Source organism: Pleurodeles waltl, chromosome 6 (assembly GCF_031143425.1).
Source record: "Pleurodeles waltl isolate 20211129_DDA chromosome 6, aPleWal1.hap1.20221129, whole genome shotgun sequence".
Taxonomy (NCBI): domain Eukaryota; kingdom Metazoa; phylum Chordata; class Amphibia; order Caudata; family Salamandridae; genus Pleurodeles; species Pleurodeles waltl.
In genome coordinates, this window is record NC_090445.1 from 1,610,946,950 (window position 1) to 1,610,965,430 (window position 18,481).

Here is an 18,481-nt window from a genome sequence, read left to right on the forward strand (position 1 = left end):
ATTGCCATCACATCTCTAAGAAGAGTAAGTGAAATCCAAGCATTTACCATACAAGAACCATTTATTCAAATACACAACAATAAAGTAGTTCTACGGACAAATCCAAAAATTTTACCAAAAGTCATATCACCGTTCCTCTTGAATCAAACAATAGAACTACGAGTGTTCTTCCCACAACCAGATTCTGTAGCTGAAAGAGCACTACATACATTAGACATCAAAAGAGCGTTAATGTACTACATTGACAGAACCAAACAAATTTGGAAAACAAAACAATTATTTGTTGCTTTCCAAAAACCTCATTCAGGAAATCCAATTTCCAAACAAGGCATTGCTAGATAGATAGTTAAATGCATTCAAACCTCTTATCTCAAAGCAAAGAGACAACTGCCTATTACACCAAGGGCACACTCAACTAGAAAGAAGGGTGCTACTATGGCCTTTCTAGGAAACATTCCAATGACTGAGATATGTAAGGCAGCCACATGGTCTATGCCTCATACGTTTACCAAGCACTATTGCGTGGATGTGTTAACAGCACAACAAGCACAGTAGGACAAGCAGTACTATGAACTTTGTTTCAAACAACTTCAACTCCTACAGGCTGAACCACCGCTTTTGGGGAGATAACTGCTTACTAGTCTATGCAAAGCATGTGTATCTGCAGCTACACATGCCATCGAACGGAAAATGTCACTTACCTAGTGTACATCTGTTCATGGCATGAGACGCTGCAGATTCACATGCGCCCACCCGCCTCCCCGGGAGCCTGTAGCCGTTTCGAAGTTGATCATGAACATTTGTAAATTTGTAAATATATCACTTTAAGCTACATTATGTACATACATATTTACTCCATTGCATGGGCACTATTACTATAAGACACAACTCCTACCTCACCCTCTGCGGGTTAAACAATCTAAGATGGAGTCGACGCCCATGCGCAATGGAGCCGAAAGGGGAGGAGTCCCTCGATCTCGTGACTCGAAAAGACTTCTTCGAAGAAAAACAACTTGTAACACTCCGAGCCCAACACTAGATGGCGGGATGTGCAAAGCATGTGAACCTGCAGCGTCTCATGCCACAACAGATGTACACTGGGTAAGTGACATTTTCCATATATATATATATATATATATATATAATGTTTGGTGGCATGTGTAGCTGCAGATACACATGCTGTGCATTATACTTCTGCCATCTAGTGTTGGGCTTGGAGTGTTTCAAGTTGTTTTTATTAGAAGAAGTGTTTTCGAGTCACAAGATCGAGTAACTCCTCCTCTTCGGTTCCATTGCGCATGGGTATCGACTCCATGTTAGATTGTTTTCTTTCCGCCGTCGGTTTCTGATGTGTTTCCTCTCGTTCTGAAATTTCGATCTGGAAAACTTTGAAAACGCTTCCTTTTCGTTCGTATTGTAGCGATCAGGTTTATATCTTCCATCGACACATCGGTACCGTCGGAGAAGCCAACTCTACTCGCCCTTCGGGGCACGCACGTCCAACTCGGGCCCAGTCAGGCCGACCTTGTGGAAGCCTCATGGATCGGACTCCATTCCGATTCTGTCCTCGGTGCCACCCAAAATATCCTTGTACAGACCAACATCTCGTCTGTAATCTTTGCCTTTCCCCAGATCATCGGGAAGAAAATTGTGAGGCCTGACGGTCCGTCCGTTCCAAAAAGACTCTTCGAGACAGGAGGGCACGAAGACTCGAGATGGCATCCAGAAGCACTGACCATCTCAACATGGAGGAGGAAGAAACCATGCAGACAGCAGTCTCCATTCGAGGTTCCGACTCCGAACAGGAATCCGAGGAGGACAGACCAGTCACAGCAGAACAACATGTGAGTACGCTTGCCCCTTTACCCTCACAAAAATAAAAACATAAAGCCTTGGGTACGCCACTGCCGGAAGGCCATGAATCGGCCTGAAAAAAGACTCCTGGTGACCAAACTACCAGTTTGGCGCCAAAAAAGGCCACACCTCCCAAACCATCGGAGGCAATAAAAGGCTCCGTGACCGACTCGAGCAAACACCATTTTTCGGAGTCGAAGATTCGGAAATCCCTTTTGGAGCCGAGATCATCCACTGCATCATCTTTTTCGATCCCGAAAAAGCCGGCTTCAGAGCCAAAAAGGCCAGCATATACAGAGGAGCATGGACTTTCAAAGAGACTTAAAGAAAGCCACAAAACCTCTGAAGAGAAGTATCAAGTACAGACAATACTTGAAGTTATGGACGAAAGGCAAGCCAGGATTCATATACATTATGAGACAGGCAGGATCGGAACAGCATCTCCTCTAACGCCAAATAGAAAGCTAGCCTTTCAGGAGGAATTGGACACGATGCAGCCTCCAGCTAAAGAGCCAAAGCCGAAGGAGAAACCACCACCTCCTCAATTTTCTCCTCCTCATTCTCCTCCTCACTCTCCACACCTCCATACCTCTCCTCCTACTAGTCCTACACCAGTGCAGTCACCCACACACTCTTTTGACTCACAACAGGGCAATGTAGATCCATGGGATCTTAATGATCCAGATCCTATTCCTAGCAATGACCCAGACAGCTATCCCTCTAAGCCTTCGCTAACTGAGTATAGCACTGTGTACAATCAAGTTTTAGCTAGGGCTGCAGCATACCATGGGGTCACCAGGCACACTGAACCACTGGAAGAGGAGTTTTTGTTTAATACCCTATCCTCCACACATTCAAAATACCAGTGCCTCCCCATGCTCCCAGGCATGTTAAAACACTCCGATCAAATATTCAATGAGCCAGTTAAGGCACGTATAATTACACCCAGGATAGAGAAAAAGTACAAACCTCCTCCCTCTGATCCTGGTTACATAACACAAGTACCTCCAGATTCGGTAGTGGTCAGCTCTGCCAGAAAAAGGGCAAACTCCCAGTCATCAGGAGATGCTCCCCCACCCGAAAAAGAAAGCAGAAAGTTTGATGCGGCAGGGAAGAGAGTTGCATTCCAGGCAGCGAACCAGTGGAGGATAGCTAACTCACAAGCACTGTTAGCTCGATTAGATAGGGCCCATTGGGATGAGATGCAAGACATAATTCAGCATCTCCCCAGAGAACACCAGAAGAGGACAACAAGTAGTGGAGGAAGGGCAAGCCATTACAAATAATCAAACTCGATCTGCCCTAGATGCAGCAGACACTGCTGCTAGAAGTGTCAACATTGCAGTGACCATACGAAGGCATGCACAGCTCAGGTCTTTGGGTTTTAAACCGGAAATACAGCAAGTGGTGTTAAATATGCCATTTAATAAGAAACAACTTTTTGGCCCAGAGGTTGACACAGCCATTAAAAAATTACGCAAAGATTCAGTCACCGCAAAAGCAATGGGTGCACTATACTCCACACCATACAGGGGATCCTTTCGGAAACCGCAGTTTCGAGGAGGATTTAGACCACAGACATCAGAAGCATCCACATCGCAGGCAAAACCAACCTATCAACCACAATACCAATGAGGTGGTTTTAGGGTCACATATAGGGGGCAGTATCCCAGAAATAGAGGTAATTTCAGACCTCTAAGCAACCTCCACAGCACCCTAAGCAATGACTTGTCTTATCACCTTCCACTCCACACCTCTCCTGTGGGGGGAAGACTACAACAGTTCCACACAAATTGGCAAAACATTACCACAGACAAATGGGTACTGTCAATTATCTGCAATGGCTATTGCCTAGAATTGATTTAACCTCCCCCAATCATTCCACCAAGGTCACGCAAACTATCTACAGAACACATCAATCTGTTAGAGGAAGAAGTCCAATCTCTATTACTCAAACAAGCAATAGAATCCGTACCACAAGTTCAAATAGGGACAGTAGTTTATTCACTATATTTCCTGATTCCCAAAAAAGATGGCACCCTCAGACCAATATTAGATCTCAGGACCCTCAATCTTTACATCCTGTCAGAACATTTTCACATGGTAACGCTACAAGATGTTATACCACTACTCCAAAAACACAATTTCATGGCAACATTAGACCTCAAGGATGCGTATTTTCATATACCCATCCACCCTGCACACAGAAAATATCTCAGATTTGTCATTCAAGGGAAAGCAGTTCAAAGTGTTACCCTTTGGAATAACAACAGCTCCAATGGTATTCACAAAGTGCCTAGCGGTAGTCGCAGCCTACCTAAGAAGACAACATATACATGTCTTTTCATATCTAGACGATTGGGTAATAAAATCAAACAGTCATACGCAGTGTCAAAACCATACGGATTATGTAATGCAAACCTTGCACATGCTAGGGTTCTCAATAAATGACCAAAAGTTGCATCTACAACCAGCACAAATACGACAGTATTTGGGTGCGATACTAAATACTCAAAAAACGCTAGCATGTCCAAACATGCAAAGGATACAAACATTTCAAAATATAGTCACACGGATACAAACAAATCAACTGTACATGGTCAGATTTGTCATGAAGATTTTAGGGATGATGGCATCATGTATTACAATTGTTCCACACGCAAGACTAAACATGCGGCCCCTACAACAGTGCCTTGCACAACAATGGTCACAGGCACACGTTCAACTTCAAGATCTAGTGTTGATAGACCGCAAAACATGCATGTCCCTTCAGTGGTGGAATCCCACAAATCTAAACAGGGCGGCCATTTCAAGACCCTGTGCCTCAGACCATAATTACAACAGATGCATCAATGATTGGTTGGGGAGCTCACCTCAACAATCACAACATTCAAGGACAATGGGATGCCAAACACAAACCGCTACACATAAATCACTTAGAGTTGTTAGCTGTCTTCCTAGCACTCAAAGCTTTTCAGCCTCTTCTCACGCAGAAGAATGTCCTTATCAAAACGACAACATGACAACCATGTATTACCTAAACAAACAAGGAGGGACACATTCGTCCCAACTCTCCCTTCTAGCCCAAAAAATTTGGAAATGGGCAATCCACAACCAAATTCACCTGTTAGCACAATACATTCCAGGGATACCCAACCAATTGGCAGATATTCTCAGCAGAAATCACCAACAAACACACAAATGGGAGATTCACCCTCAAGTACTTCAAAAATACTTTCAACAATGGGGAACACCAAAAATAGGTCTGTTCGCCACAAGCGAAAACGCAAAATGCCAATACTTTGCATCCAGACACCCACATCCTCTATCCAAGGGCAATGCTCTATGGATCAATTGGTCAGGGATATTTGCTTACGCTTTTCCCCCTCTCCCACTCATTCCGTTTCTAGTCAACAAGTTGCGTCAAAACTCACTCAATATGATACTCATAGCACCAACGTGGGCCCGCCAACCGTGGTACACAACATTGTTAGACCTGTTAGTAGTACCACACTCCAAACTCCCAAACCGACCAGATCTGTTGACACAAAACAAAGGACAAATCAGGCATCCAAATTCCAAAACACTCAATCTAGCGATTTGGCTCCTGAGGTAATAGAATTTGGATATTTACAACTCCCATCAGAATGTAAGGAGGTTATTAAGCAAGCCCACTACTAGACAGTGCTATGCTAACAAATGGAAAAGCACGGAGACTCGAGATGGCATCAAAAAGCACCATACATCTCGACATCGAAGAGGAAGAAATCATGCAGACTGCAGTCTCCGTTTGAGGATCCGACTCTGACCAGGATTCTGAGGAGGACAGACCGGTCACCGCAGGACATCACGTGAGTACGCCTGCCCCTGTGTCATCTAAGCCCAAAGATAAGGCCTTGGGAACGCCACTGCCGGAAGGCCATGGTTCGACCCGAAAGAAAACACTCGGTGACCAACCCACCAGCTCGGCACCGAAAAAGGCCACCCCTCAGAACTGAGCAAACACCGCTCTTCTGAGTCTAAATCTCGAAAATCATTTTCGGAGCATAGACCATCTTCAACCCCATCTTTTTTGTTACTGAAAAAGCCAGCTCCGGAGCAGAAAAAAACTAGTTATGCTGAGGAGCACAGACTTTCAAAAGCACTTAAAGTAAGCCACAAAACTATTGAGGAGGACTCACAAATGGAAGCAATGGATGAAAGGCAAGCCAGGATTCATATCCATAAAGAAACTGGCAGAAATTTAATTGCTCCTCCTCCAAAACCAAAGAGGAAATTAGCCTTTCAGGAGAAATTGTACACTACACTGCCTCCAGCTAAAGTGCCAAGAACAAAGGAGAGACCTCCACCTCCTCAATTTTCTCCTCCTCAGTCTCCTCCTACCAGTCCTACGCCTATACAGTCACCATCGCACTCATTTGATTCGCAGCAGGACAAAGTAGATCCATGGGATCTTTATGATCCAGTCCCCATTCCAGACAATAACCCAAATGGAAAAGATTTGTATATTATTGTCAATCTAAACAAATTGACCCCCTTTCAGCATCAATACAAGATATTGGGGGTCATTCTGACCCTGGCGGTAATTACCGCCATGGCGGAGGTTGGCGGTAGCACCGCCAACAGGCTGGGCGTGCACCGCTGGGCATTCTGACCGCGGCGGTTCAGCCGCGGCCAGAAACGGAAAGTCGGCGGTGTCCCGCCGACTTTCCGCTGCCCTTGAGAATCCTCCATGGCGGCGGAGCGCGCTCCGCCGCCATGGGGATTCTGACACCCCCTACCGCCATCCAGTTCCTGGCGGTTCTCCCGCCGGGAACAGGATGGCGGTAGGGGGTGCCGCGGGGCCCCTGGGGGCCCCTGCAGTGCCCATGCCAATGGCATGGGCACTGCAGGGGCCCCCGTAAGAGGGCCCCAAAAGGAATTTCAGTGTCTGCCTAGCAGACACTGAAATTCGCGACGGGTGCAACTGCACCCGTCGCACCTTCCCACTCCGCCGGCTCAATTCTGAGCCGGCGTCCTCGTGGGAAGGGTGTTTCCCGCTGGGCTGGCGGGCGGACTTTCGGCGGTCGCCCGCCAGCCCAGTGGGAAAGCCAGAATGACCGCCGCGGTCTTTTGACCGCGGAGCGGTCTTTCGGCGGGAACCGCGTGGCGGGCGGCGACCGCCGTCCGCCACGGTCAGAATCACCCCCATTGTATGCTATTTACTTAATTTACAAAAATCAAATTTAGCATTCTCTTCCATAAAAATACATCTCACTGCAATTTCCTCATTTTTGCAAAATATACAGCACAGCTCTTTATTTACAGTTCCTGTTATCAAAGCCTTCATGGAAGGTTTAAAACACATCATCCCACCCAGAACACCTCCAGTTCCTTCATGGAATTTAAACATAGTGCTTACGCGACTTATGGGCCCACCATTTGAACCTATGCACTCATGTCATATGCAATTCTTAACATGGAAGGTTGCCTTCCTAGTCGCAATTACATCATTGCGAAGAGTTAGTGAAATTCAAGCTTTCACTATTGAAGAACCGTTCATACAAGTACATAAACATAAGTCGTACTACGAACTAACCCTAAATTTCTTCCTAAAGTAGTATCACCTTTTCATATCAAACAGTGGAACTACCAGTCTTCTTCCCGCAGCCAGATTCTGTGGCAGTAAGAGCTCTACATACATTAGACATTTAAAGAGCTCTAAAGAACTACATAGATAGAACAAAACCATTCAGGAAAACTAAACAACTATTTGTAGCTTTTCAAAAATCTCATACTGGTAACCCCATTTCAAAACAAGGTTTAGCAAGATGGATAGTAAAATGCATTCAAACATGTTATCTTAAAGCTAAAAGACAACTCTTAGTTGCACCTAAAGCACATTCCACAAGGAAAAAAGGTGCTACAATGGCCTTCTTAGGAAATATACCAGTGGCTAAAATATGTAAAGCAGCTACTTGGTCAACACCACATACATTTACTATTCATTATTGTGTAGATGTTTTAGCAGCACAGCCAGCTACAGTAGGTCAAGCTGTACCAAGAACATTATTTCAAACAACTTCAACTCCTACAGGCTAACCACCGCTTTTATGGGAGGAATAACTGCTTTCTAGTCTATGCATAGCATGTGTATCTGCAGCTAGACATGCCATCGAACGGAAAATGTCACTTACCCAGTGTACATCTGTTCGTGGCATGTTCCGCTGCAGATTCACATGCACCCTCCCACCTCCCCAGAAGCCTGTAGCCGTTTAAGTTAAACAAACACTTTTACACATATATATATATATGTTCGATGGCATGTGTAGCTGCAGATACACATGCTGTGCACAGTCCGCCATCTGGTGTTGGGCTCGGAGTGTTACAAGTTGTTTTTCTTCCAAGAAGTCTTTTCGAGTCACGAGAACGAGGGACTCCTCCCATTTCGATTCCATTGCGCATGGGCGTCGACTCCATCTTAGATTGTTTTTTTTCCGCCATCGGGTTCGGACGTGTTCCTTTTCGCTCCGTGTTTCGGGTCGGAAAGTTAGTTAGAATCTCGGAAAAAAACGTTGGTATTGTTTGCGTTCGGTATCGGATTAGTTAGAACAAATCGACACCGAATTTTGAAGAGCTCCGGTGGCCCTTCGGGGTTTTTTCGATCCCCCATCGGGGCCTGGTCGGCCCGGCCACGTGCGACTTCAAGGCTGATGGAACGGACCCCATTCCGTTTCTGCCCAAAATGTCATAACAAGTATCCGTATACGGATCAGCATCTGGTCTGTAACTTGTGCTTGTCCCCCGAGCACAAGGAGGATACTTGTGAAGCCTGTCGAGCGTTTCTGTCGAGGAAGACGCTGAGAGACCGAAGAGCCAGGAGACTACAAATGGCGTCCACGCCGACAGGTCAAGAACGTTTCAAGGAGGAAGAAGAAGCTTTCTCCGTCCACGAGTCGGATTCGGAAGAACTCGATGCCGAAGAAACACCCAAAACCGTGAGTAAGACGTCGAAAATCAAGACTCACGAGAAGTCCACAAAAGCCCAGGGGACGCCACCGCCAACAGGCCATGGCTTAACCTGAAAACTAGGTGACCGATCCAAGGCACCGAAAAAGGGCTTGCTGGTGTCGAAGTCATCCGACTCCGGTCGAGATAACGCCACACAGCAACCTCGGAGCCGAGACAGCGGCTCCGAGAAACTTCGGCACAGAGACAGCGGCACCGAAGAATTTCGGCACCGAGACACCACGCCGAAAACAAAGAAGGTTTCTTCGGAGCCTTAGAAGACTTCCGAAAAGGTTTCTGTTCCGAAACATCCAGCCTCGGAGCCGAAAACTAGTTCCTATACAGAGGAACAAGGATTAACCTCCCAATTACATAGATTTGGAGAGGAGCTTCAAGCTGTAGAGCCTGACGACACGCAAAGAAGGCTTCATATTCATGAGGACACAGGGAAGATAACCACTCTTCCCCCAATCAAAATAAAAAGGAAACTTGCCTTTCAACAAAAGGACAAGCAACCATAGGCAAAGGTGGCAAGGAAAACAACCCCACCACCGTCTCCACCACCATCAATACATGCATCACCAGCAACAACTCCACCACTGATGCACTCACCAGCTCATACTACAATGAGTCAGGATGATCCCGATGCATGGGACCTTTACGATGCTCCAGTGTCTGACAACAGCCCAGACTCCTATCCTACAAAACCGTCACCACCTGAGGACAGTACATCCTACACACAGGTGGTCGCAAGGGCAGCCGAATTTCACAACGTCACCTTACATTCTGAACAATTGAGGATGACTTTCTGTTTAACACCCTATTCTCCACCCATAGCCAGTACCAAAGCCTTCCCATGCTCCCAGGAATGCTAAGACATTCAAAACAAATATTTCAGGATCCAGTTAAAGGCAGAGCCATAACTCCAAGGGTGGAGAAAAAGTACAAGCCACCACCAACAGATCCAATCTATATTACAACACAACTAACACCAGACTCAGTAGTTGTCGGGGCAGCTCGTAAGAGAGCCAACTCTCATACCTCAGGAGACGCACCACCTCCAGACAAAGAGAGCCGCAAATTTGATGCTGCAGGAAAAAGGGTTGCAGCACAAGCAGCAAATCAATGGCGTATTGCCAATTCACAAGCACTTTTGGCAAGATACGAAAGAGCTCATTGGGATGAAATGCAACATTTCATCGAACACTTACCCAAGGATTTCCAAAAAAGAGCGCAACAGGTGGTGGAAGAGGGACAAAGTATCTCAAATAATCAGATACGGTCTTCCATGGATGCAGCAGATACAGCTGCAAGGACAATAAACACTGCAATCACGATACGAAGGCACGCATGGTTGCGCACTTCAGGGTTCAAGCCGGAAATCCAACAAGCTGTGCTCAATATGCCATTTAATGAACAGCAATTGTTTGGGCCGGAGGTAGACCCTGCCATTGAGAAACTCAAAAAAGACACCGATACAGCCAAAGCCATGGGCGCACTCTACTCCCCGCAGAGCAGAGGCACATTTTGAAAAACACCTTTTAGGGGAGGGTTTCGAGGTCAACCCACAGAAACCACAACCTCACAAACAAGGCCTACTTACCAGGGTCAATATCAGAGGGGAGGTTTTCGGGGGCAATATAGAGGGGGCCAATTCCCAAGAAATCGAGGAAAATTCCAAGGCCCCAAAACTCCTCAAAATAAACAGTGACTCACAAGTCACACAACCCCATCACATAACACCTGTGGGGGGAAGACTAAGCCAATTTTACAAACTTTGGGAGGAAATAACAACAGACACTTGGGTCTTAGCAATTATCCAGCATGGTTATTGCATAGAATTTCTCCAATTCCCTCCAAACGTCCCACCGAAAACACACAATATGTCAAAACAACATATAGATCTTCTAGGACTAGAAGTTCAAGCATTGCTACAAAAGGACGCAATAGAATTAGTACCAACTCTACAAAAAAACACAGGAGTTTACTCACTGTACTTTCTAATACCCAAAAAGGACAAAACTCTGAGACCAATACTAGATCTCAGAACACTAAATACCTACATCAAATCAGACCACTTTCACATGGTCACGTTACAAGACGTAATCCCACTGCTCAAACAGCAAGACTACATGACAACATTAGACCTAAAAGATGCGTATTTCCATATACCAATACATCCTTCACGCAGGAAATACCTAAGGTTCGTATTCCAAGGAATACATTACCAATTCAAAGTGTTGCCATTCGGAATAACAACTGCGCCAAGAGTTTTTACAAAATGCCTGGCAGTAGTAGCTGCACATATCAGAAGGCAGCAAATACATGTGTTCCCGTACTTAGCGTGTTGGTTTTGATTAACCAGTCGTCTAAGACAGTGTTCACAGCACACAAAATATGTCATACAGACCCTTCACAGGCTAGGTTTCTCCATCAACTACGCAAAGTCACACCTTTTGCCGTGTCAAACACAGCAATACTTAGGAGCGACAATCAACACAGCAAAAGGGATTGCCACTCCAAGTCCACAAAGGGTTCAAACATTTCACAAGGTAATACAGGCCATGTATCCAACACAAAAGATACAAGTCAAAATGGTAATGAAACTCCTAGGCATGATGTCTTCATGCATAGCCATTGTCCCAAACGCAAGATTGCACATGCGGCCCTTACAACAGTGCCTAGCATCACAATGGTCACAAGCACAGGGTCAACTTCTAGATCTGGTGTTGATAGACCGCCAAACATACATCTCGCTTCTATGGTGGAACAGTACAAATTTAAACCGAGGGCGGCCTTTCCAAGACCCAGTGCCACAATACATCATAACGACGACGGGGAGCACACCTCAATCAACACAGCATCCAAGGACAATGAGACATACATCAGAGGCAGTTTCACATAAATCACTTAGAACTGTTAGCAGTATTTCTAGCGCTGAAAGCATTTCAACCCATAATAACCCAAAAATACATTCTTGTCAAAACAGACAACATGACAACAATGTATTATCTAAACAAACAAGGAGGGACACACTCGACACAGTTGTGCCTCCTAACACAAAAAATATGGCATTGGGCGATTCACAACCACATTCGCCTAATAGCACAATTTATTCCAGGGATTCAGAACCAGTTGGCAGACAATCTCTCTTGAGATCACCAACAAACCCACGAATGGGAAATTCACCCCCAAATACTAAACAATTACTTTCAAATTTGGGGAACACCTCAAATAGATCTATTTGCAACAAAGGAAAACTCAAAATGCCAAAACTTCGCATCCAGGTACCCACAAGATCAATCCCAAGGCAATGCTCTAGGGATGAACTGGTCAGGGATATTTGCGTACGCTTTTCCCCCTCTCCCTCTCCTTCCATATCTAGTAAACAGGTTGAGTCAAAACAAACTCAAACTCATACTAATAGCACCAACATGGGCAAGGCAACCTTGGTACACAACACTACTAGACCTTTCAGTAGTACCTCAGTCAAACTACCCAACAGACCAGATCTGTTAACACAACACAAACAACAGATCAGACATCCAAATCCAGCATCTTTGAATCTAGCAATTTGGCTCCTGAAATCCTAGAATTCGGACACTTAGACCTCACACAAGAATGTATGGAGGTCATAAGACAAGCTAGGAAACCTACCACTAGACACTGCTATGCAAATAAGTGGAAAAGATTTGTGTATTACTGCCATAATAATCAAATTCAGCCATTACACGCATCTCCAAAAGATATAGTGGGATATTTACTACATTTGCAAAAATCAAATCTAGCTTTCTCTTCCATAAAGACACATCTCACCGCAATATCAGCTTACCTGCAAATTACTCATTCAACTTCACTATTTAGAATACCAGTCATTAAAGCGTTTATGGAAGGCCTAAAGAGAATTATACCACCAAGAACACCACCTGTTCCTTCATGGAACCTCAACATTGTGTTAACAAGACTCATGGGTCCACCTTTCGAGCCCATGCATTCTTGTGAAATGCAATACTTAACGTGGAAAGTTGCATTTTTGATTGCCATCACATCTCTAAGAAGAGTGAGTGAGATTCAAGCATTTACCATACAAGAACCATTTATTCAAATACATAAAAATAAAGTAGTTCTAAGGACAAATCCAAAATGTTTACCAAAGGTTATCTCACGTTCCACTTAAATCAAACAGTAGAATTACCAGTGTTCTTCCCACAGCCAGATTCTGTAGCTGAAAGAGCACTACATACATTAGACATCAAAAGAGCACTAATGTACTACATTGACAGAACAAAACTAATTAGAAAAACAAAACAACTATTTATTGCCTTTCAAAAACCTCATACAGGAAATCCAATTTCAAAACAAGGCATTGCTAGGTGGATAGTTAAGTGTATTCAAACCTGCTATCTTAAAGCAAAGAGAGAGCTGCCTATTACACCAAAGGCACACTCAACCAGAAAGAAAGGTGCTACCATGGCCTTTCTAGGAAATATTCCAATGAACGAAATATGTAAGGCAGCAACATGGTCTACGCCTCATACATTTACCAAGCACTACTGTGTAGATGTGTTAACTGCACAACAAGCCACAGTAGGTCAAGCTGTACTAAGAACATTATTTCAAACTACTTCAACTCCTACAGGCTGAACCACCGCTTTTGGGGAGATAACTGCTTACTAGTCTATGCACAGCATGTGTATCTGCAGCTACACATGCCATTGAACGGAAAATATCACTTACCCAGTGTACATCTGTTCGTGGCATTAGTCGCTGCAGATTCACATGCGCCCACCCGCCTCCCCGGGAGCCTGTAGCCGTTTAGAAGTAGATATTGAACATTTGTACATTTGTAAATATATTACTTTAACCTTTATTATGTACATACGTATTCATTCCATTGCATGGGCACTATTACTAACATACACAACTCCTACCTCACCCTCTGCGGGGAAAACAATCTAAGATGGAGTCGACGCCCATGCGCAATGGAATCGAAATGGGAGGAGTCCCTCGGTCTCGTGACTCGAAAAGACTTCTTCGAAGAAAAACAACTTGTAACACTCCGAGCCCAACACCAGATGGCGGACTGTGCACAGCATGTGAATCTGCAGCGACTAATGCCACGAACAGATGTACACTGGGTAAGTGACATTTTCCATATATATATATATATATATGTATATATATATATATATATATATATATATATATATATATATATATATATATTCCATTTGCTTGGACATCTCTTTTCTTTATACTCTACCTTACCCTCTGCGGGAAAACAATCTAACATAGAGTTGATGCCCATGCGCAATGGAGCCGAAGAAGAGGAGTCACTCGATCCCATGACTCGAAAACACTTCTTCGAAGAAAAACAACTTGTAACACTCCGAGCCCAACACTAGATGGCAGACGTATGCATAGCATGTGAATCTGCAGCAGAACATGCCACGAACAGATGTGCACTGGGTAAGTGACATTGTCCTTTGAGACATGGCAAGTGACATCTCGCTGGGAGGCCCGGAGAGCTTTGGGGCCTCTGTGGCTCAGCCGATGCATGATGGATAGGATGTGGCCAAGTATGTTATCTGTGCCAGCTTGAATACCATGGACTGCATTGGCAGAGCAATACAGATAGCATAAATGGTCTAGCTTCAAGGTCACTATTTGGCAGATGCATAAAAGTACTTTGACAGACTGAAATAGATGTGGACTGGAAAAGCGTAGAGTGAAAGCATCAAGAAAAGCATCAGGTTGAAGTAGAAGGGAAGGTACACTGACAAGACCGTAAAACAACAAAACATAATCCTTTAGGCATACTTTTGATGGGGGGGGAGTGAGAGGCCTCGGCATGATAGCGAGCCTAAAGAGAGAATGGAAAACATGGACAAGATCAAGAAAACCTCATTTTTTTTAACAACATTTTTGGCACTCACATATAGAATTATAGATTGGTATTTTGTCAGATATGGTGGTGTTTTCCTTTAAAGGGTTCCAGTGATATTATGGAGACAAGAAGCAAAGTTTGAGTTGGCTATCATATCAGTTGGATCCCAAAGATGAAAGCCTAATCTGTACAATTTATCTATGGCCCTCCTTAAATCATCTTCCCCTGCTCAGCAGATCCCATGGATCAGATTCTGGCTTTGCCTGACCATAACTAAACCTTAAAATTAGTAGATACATTTTGTATGCTACTCACAGCAATGCCTCTCAGGCAATAACCTCCCCATGCCCAAGTACAGTATTGGAAAAATACTCCCCCCCCCCCCCCCCATCAACCTTGTAAGAACCTTCCCACCCTGCTGTTTATAAAAACACAGATAACTGGCATTTTACCTACTTGCCTACCACCCTGGCCAATCCCCTGGCCCACCTGCTCAAGTATTCAAACAAAATAAAATCTGGTGCACTTTCAACATGCAATATCTCCCTGTATGCAGTCTGTGCCACTCCCAACCCAAAATCATGCTCTGTGAGAGTTGTTAGTTAGTGGGGCCTTTTTTGTATTATCAACACACAGTGGGTTTTGAAAATGGCAGATGAAGGTGCAGGAACACCATCCTTATGCCCCGTCTCTCTTAGTCTTCTAGACATTCAAGGGAGGCAGTGGCTCACCGGGATTCAGAATGCAGGCTTAAGTGTCCGAAATTTAGCTGCTCAGACTTCAAAGCAGTGAATAATTGGGTTTCAAAGCCCACCTTCTTAATATATACATGCAATCAGTATTCCATACAGTAGAAAATGATTGGAGATTAGAGATTAGCTGAAGGCGAATATATGAAATGGAGATGATTTTTTTTTTCCAGAGCTTACAAACATTTTGGTGGAAAAGGCATTAGGAGTATATGACTTAAAGCTGACTCAACAAATATACTGGAACTTCTAAGAACTCTCATAATTCACTGACTACACACACGTTTCATAGTATTTGGAAAATGGCAAATAAAGCCCAGTTGAGCAAAAGTAAAAAGGAGAGATTGGCAACTAGTGTAGTCGATAGAGTAGGAATATTCCCAGTGAGTGTACTTTTCATCTTAAGAATCATGTATCTTTCAGGGGAAGCGTGGCAAGGCTGGTCAGAGATCACCCAGAGGCCTCCGTGGGCAAAAGGTAAGTGTTACTTCTATTGAATTATGAAATATAAGTTCATCTTTTGGCTATTTTTGATGCACTCTCTATTTTAGCTTTTGGATTCATTTGATATAGGGAATACGTATGGAAAGAATAATAGAAGGGTTTTACAGATGTTTACTTGTGCCTGAAAAGTAGGAACATAATTTTGTTGTGAACACAGGCTGTGGCACTGCTGGGGCCTTTTTCAGTATGCAATGCTGCAGAATGTCTTCAATGATCCATCCGTTGTATTATGTTTCCCCTCTTCTAGTTGCCCGTGTGCAGGGCTGTCATAATGAACCAATCTTGCATTACGCTGTTACTCCTCCTAGATATTTTTTTAATAGTCATTAAGGCATACCAGCCTTGGGCATTAGAGTGCACCCCTATGCTCTAAATTCATCAGCTTTCCTCGTGTGTGTTAGTGCACTAGTCTCTATGCCCCCACAGTCATTGCCATGATTATCCACAACCAGCACACCATTCTGTCAGCACACAAGTTCCTTCCTTTGTATTATGGCTTTAGTTTCCCCATGCACTACATTGGCTGCAACTGTTACTGTCACTGCACCAGACTTCACAATGTCACCTTCTTAAGCTTTGTTTGTCACCTTCCCCTGCAACTTTAACTTTGCATACTCCTCATCCTTTCTTGTGTGAATGACCTGTTCACTTCTACTCCTATTATAGATTCCGTGCAGCTGATCGGATTAGTAGCCACCCAGCAGCTAGAAAGAACTTCATTGAATAAGTTGGAGTGTATTTTTACTATCTCTCAGTATCAATAATAAATGTTTTGTTTAGCTCTCCATGATGTGTAAAGGTTTTGTACCAGACTCCTCAGCCATTTTAGTTCTCTTCATAGTTAGTAAGCAATTATTTTAGACTCCTTCACAGAGGTTTCTTTTCATAATTCCATCCCTGGATATGATACTTTACTGGCCTTACCACCCAATCAGATAGTTAAGGACATTTGAGCTATAAACCTGATGTTTCAGCCTTGGTCCTAGGTCTCCATGAGAGTATCTCTGAGGCTTCTTTGTTTTTTGACCACTTGTATCCTGCTCATCTATAGCATATGGAGGCTGTGCACTGGGATCTGCAGGTTCAGTGGGCTCAGCACCAAGCCAACCTGTCTGATCCCATCCAAGTTCTGGAGGGGACTGCATAATACCTGGTCTGGTGGCTCATCTGCAGTTGGGCTGCAGCAGATCTCTCTTCCTGCCCCAAACAGAGCTGACAGTGGAGAAAAATGCATCACTGATGGGTTTATCTGGGAGATGAAGAGCTGAGAGGACAGATACCCATCTCCACATAAAACAGGCCATTTATCTGGTGCTGAAAAGCTTCCTACCATTGTTCATTTTCTCATGGACAACACCACCCACATTTAGGGTACAACAACAAGCAGGACAGGGTGGGTCCTTGGTCAGGAGGTGCTTCACCTCTGGAATTGGCTGGAGTGACAGGGCATTTCCCTTGGCGTGAGCCACCTGGCAGGGCAGACAATCTCAACCAACAAAGCCTGGTAGATCACAAATGTTGGTTAAACTCCAAGGTGGCACAGGGCATCTTCCAGCAATAGGAAGAACCCTGGCTAGATCTGTTCGCCACTGAAGAGAATGTGCAATGTTAAAACATTTGCATGTTGAAATTTCCAAGAATTATCTCTTTAGGAGATGAATTCCAGATAGAGTGGAGCACGGGACTCCTGTACGCTTTTCCACCACAACCTCTCCTGTATCATGCTCTGAAAAAGATCCAGAAAGAATGAACCCAAGTAATCCTAATGGCTCCATATTGGCAAGGAGAGTGTTGTACTCAAAACATCTGTCCTCTGATCAGGCTACTGTTCGGGAGGACCTCCTGTCACAGCAGCAGGGCCATGTCTTGCCCCCCAACCTGCACAGCCTACACTTCCATGCATGGAGTTTGACTAGTAGCAGTTCATGTCATTTGATCTTCCTCCTGAAGTTGTGGAAGTAAACTTGACTGCAAGGCATCCTACTAAGTTTGTGTGCATCAGACAGAGTTGTTCAACTTTGTAGTCTGGTGTTGCACATGCATTACTGATCCATTGAAGGCTAAACTGTCGGATATCCTTTTGTTTGTTTTATCTTGAGCCTAGCAAAGACTTGTATTAGCACAGTTAAAGGTTATCTGTCAGGCCTTTTCGCTTTTTTGTGTACCAGACCAACCACCCCTGTTCAAATAACCCATTCTGATGAGATTTTTGAAAGGTTTGAATCATTTCTTCCAAAACCTTTTGTGATGCCACAGTGGGATCTTAATTTGAATCTCACTTTCCTCATGTGTATGCCATTAAAACCCATGCACATCTGCCACTTACCTCTTCTGACTTTGAAGACCGTGTTTCTGGTAACAGTGACTTTAGCTCATCATTTGAACAAATGACAAGCTCTCTCAGTGTAGCCATCTTATACTACCTTGTTTCCAGGCAAATTGGTAATGCGGACCAGGATGGCCTTCTTGCCTAAAGTGGTTATGGTGGCCTGACACTGTA

The 18,481-nt window shown here is 44.3% G+C and overlaps 1 protein-coding gene across 2 annotated transcripts in view; it reads left to right on the forward strand.

Annotated features, from left to right (window-relative positions):
* The window catches only part of LOC138301234 (collagen alpha-1(II) chain-like), a 1,268,735-nt gene that overhangs the window by 954,795 nt on the left and 295,459 nt on the right, over nucleotides 1–18,481 (forward strand). For both annotated transcript variants that reach the window (XM_069241494.1, XM_069241495.1), the window contains one exon: nucleotides 15,901–15,954. In XM_069241494.1, the coding sequence (XP_069097595.1) occupies nucleotides 15,901–15,954 (54 nt within the window). The remainder of the gene's footprint in view (nucleotides 1–15,900; nucleotides 15,955–18,481) is intronic.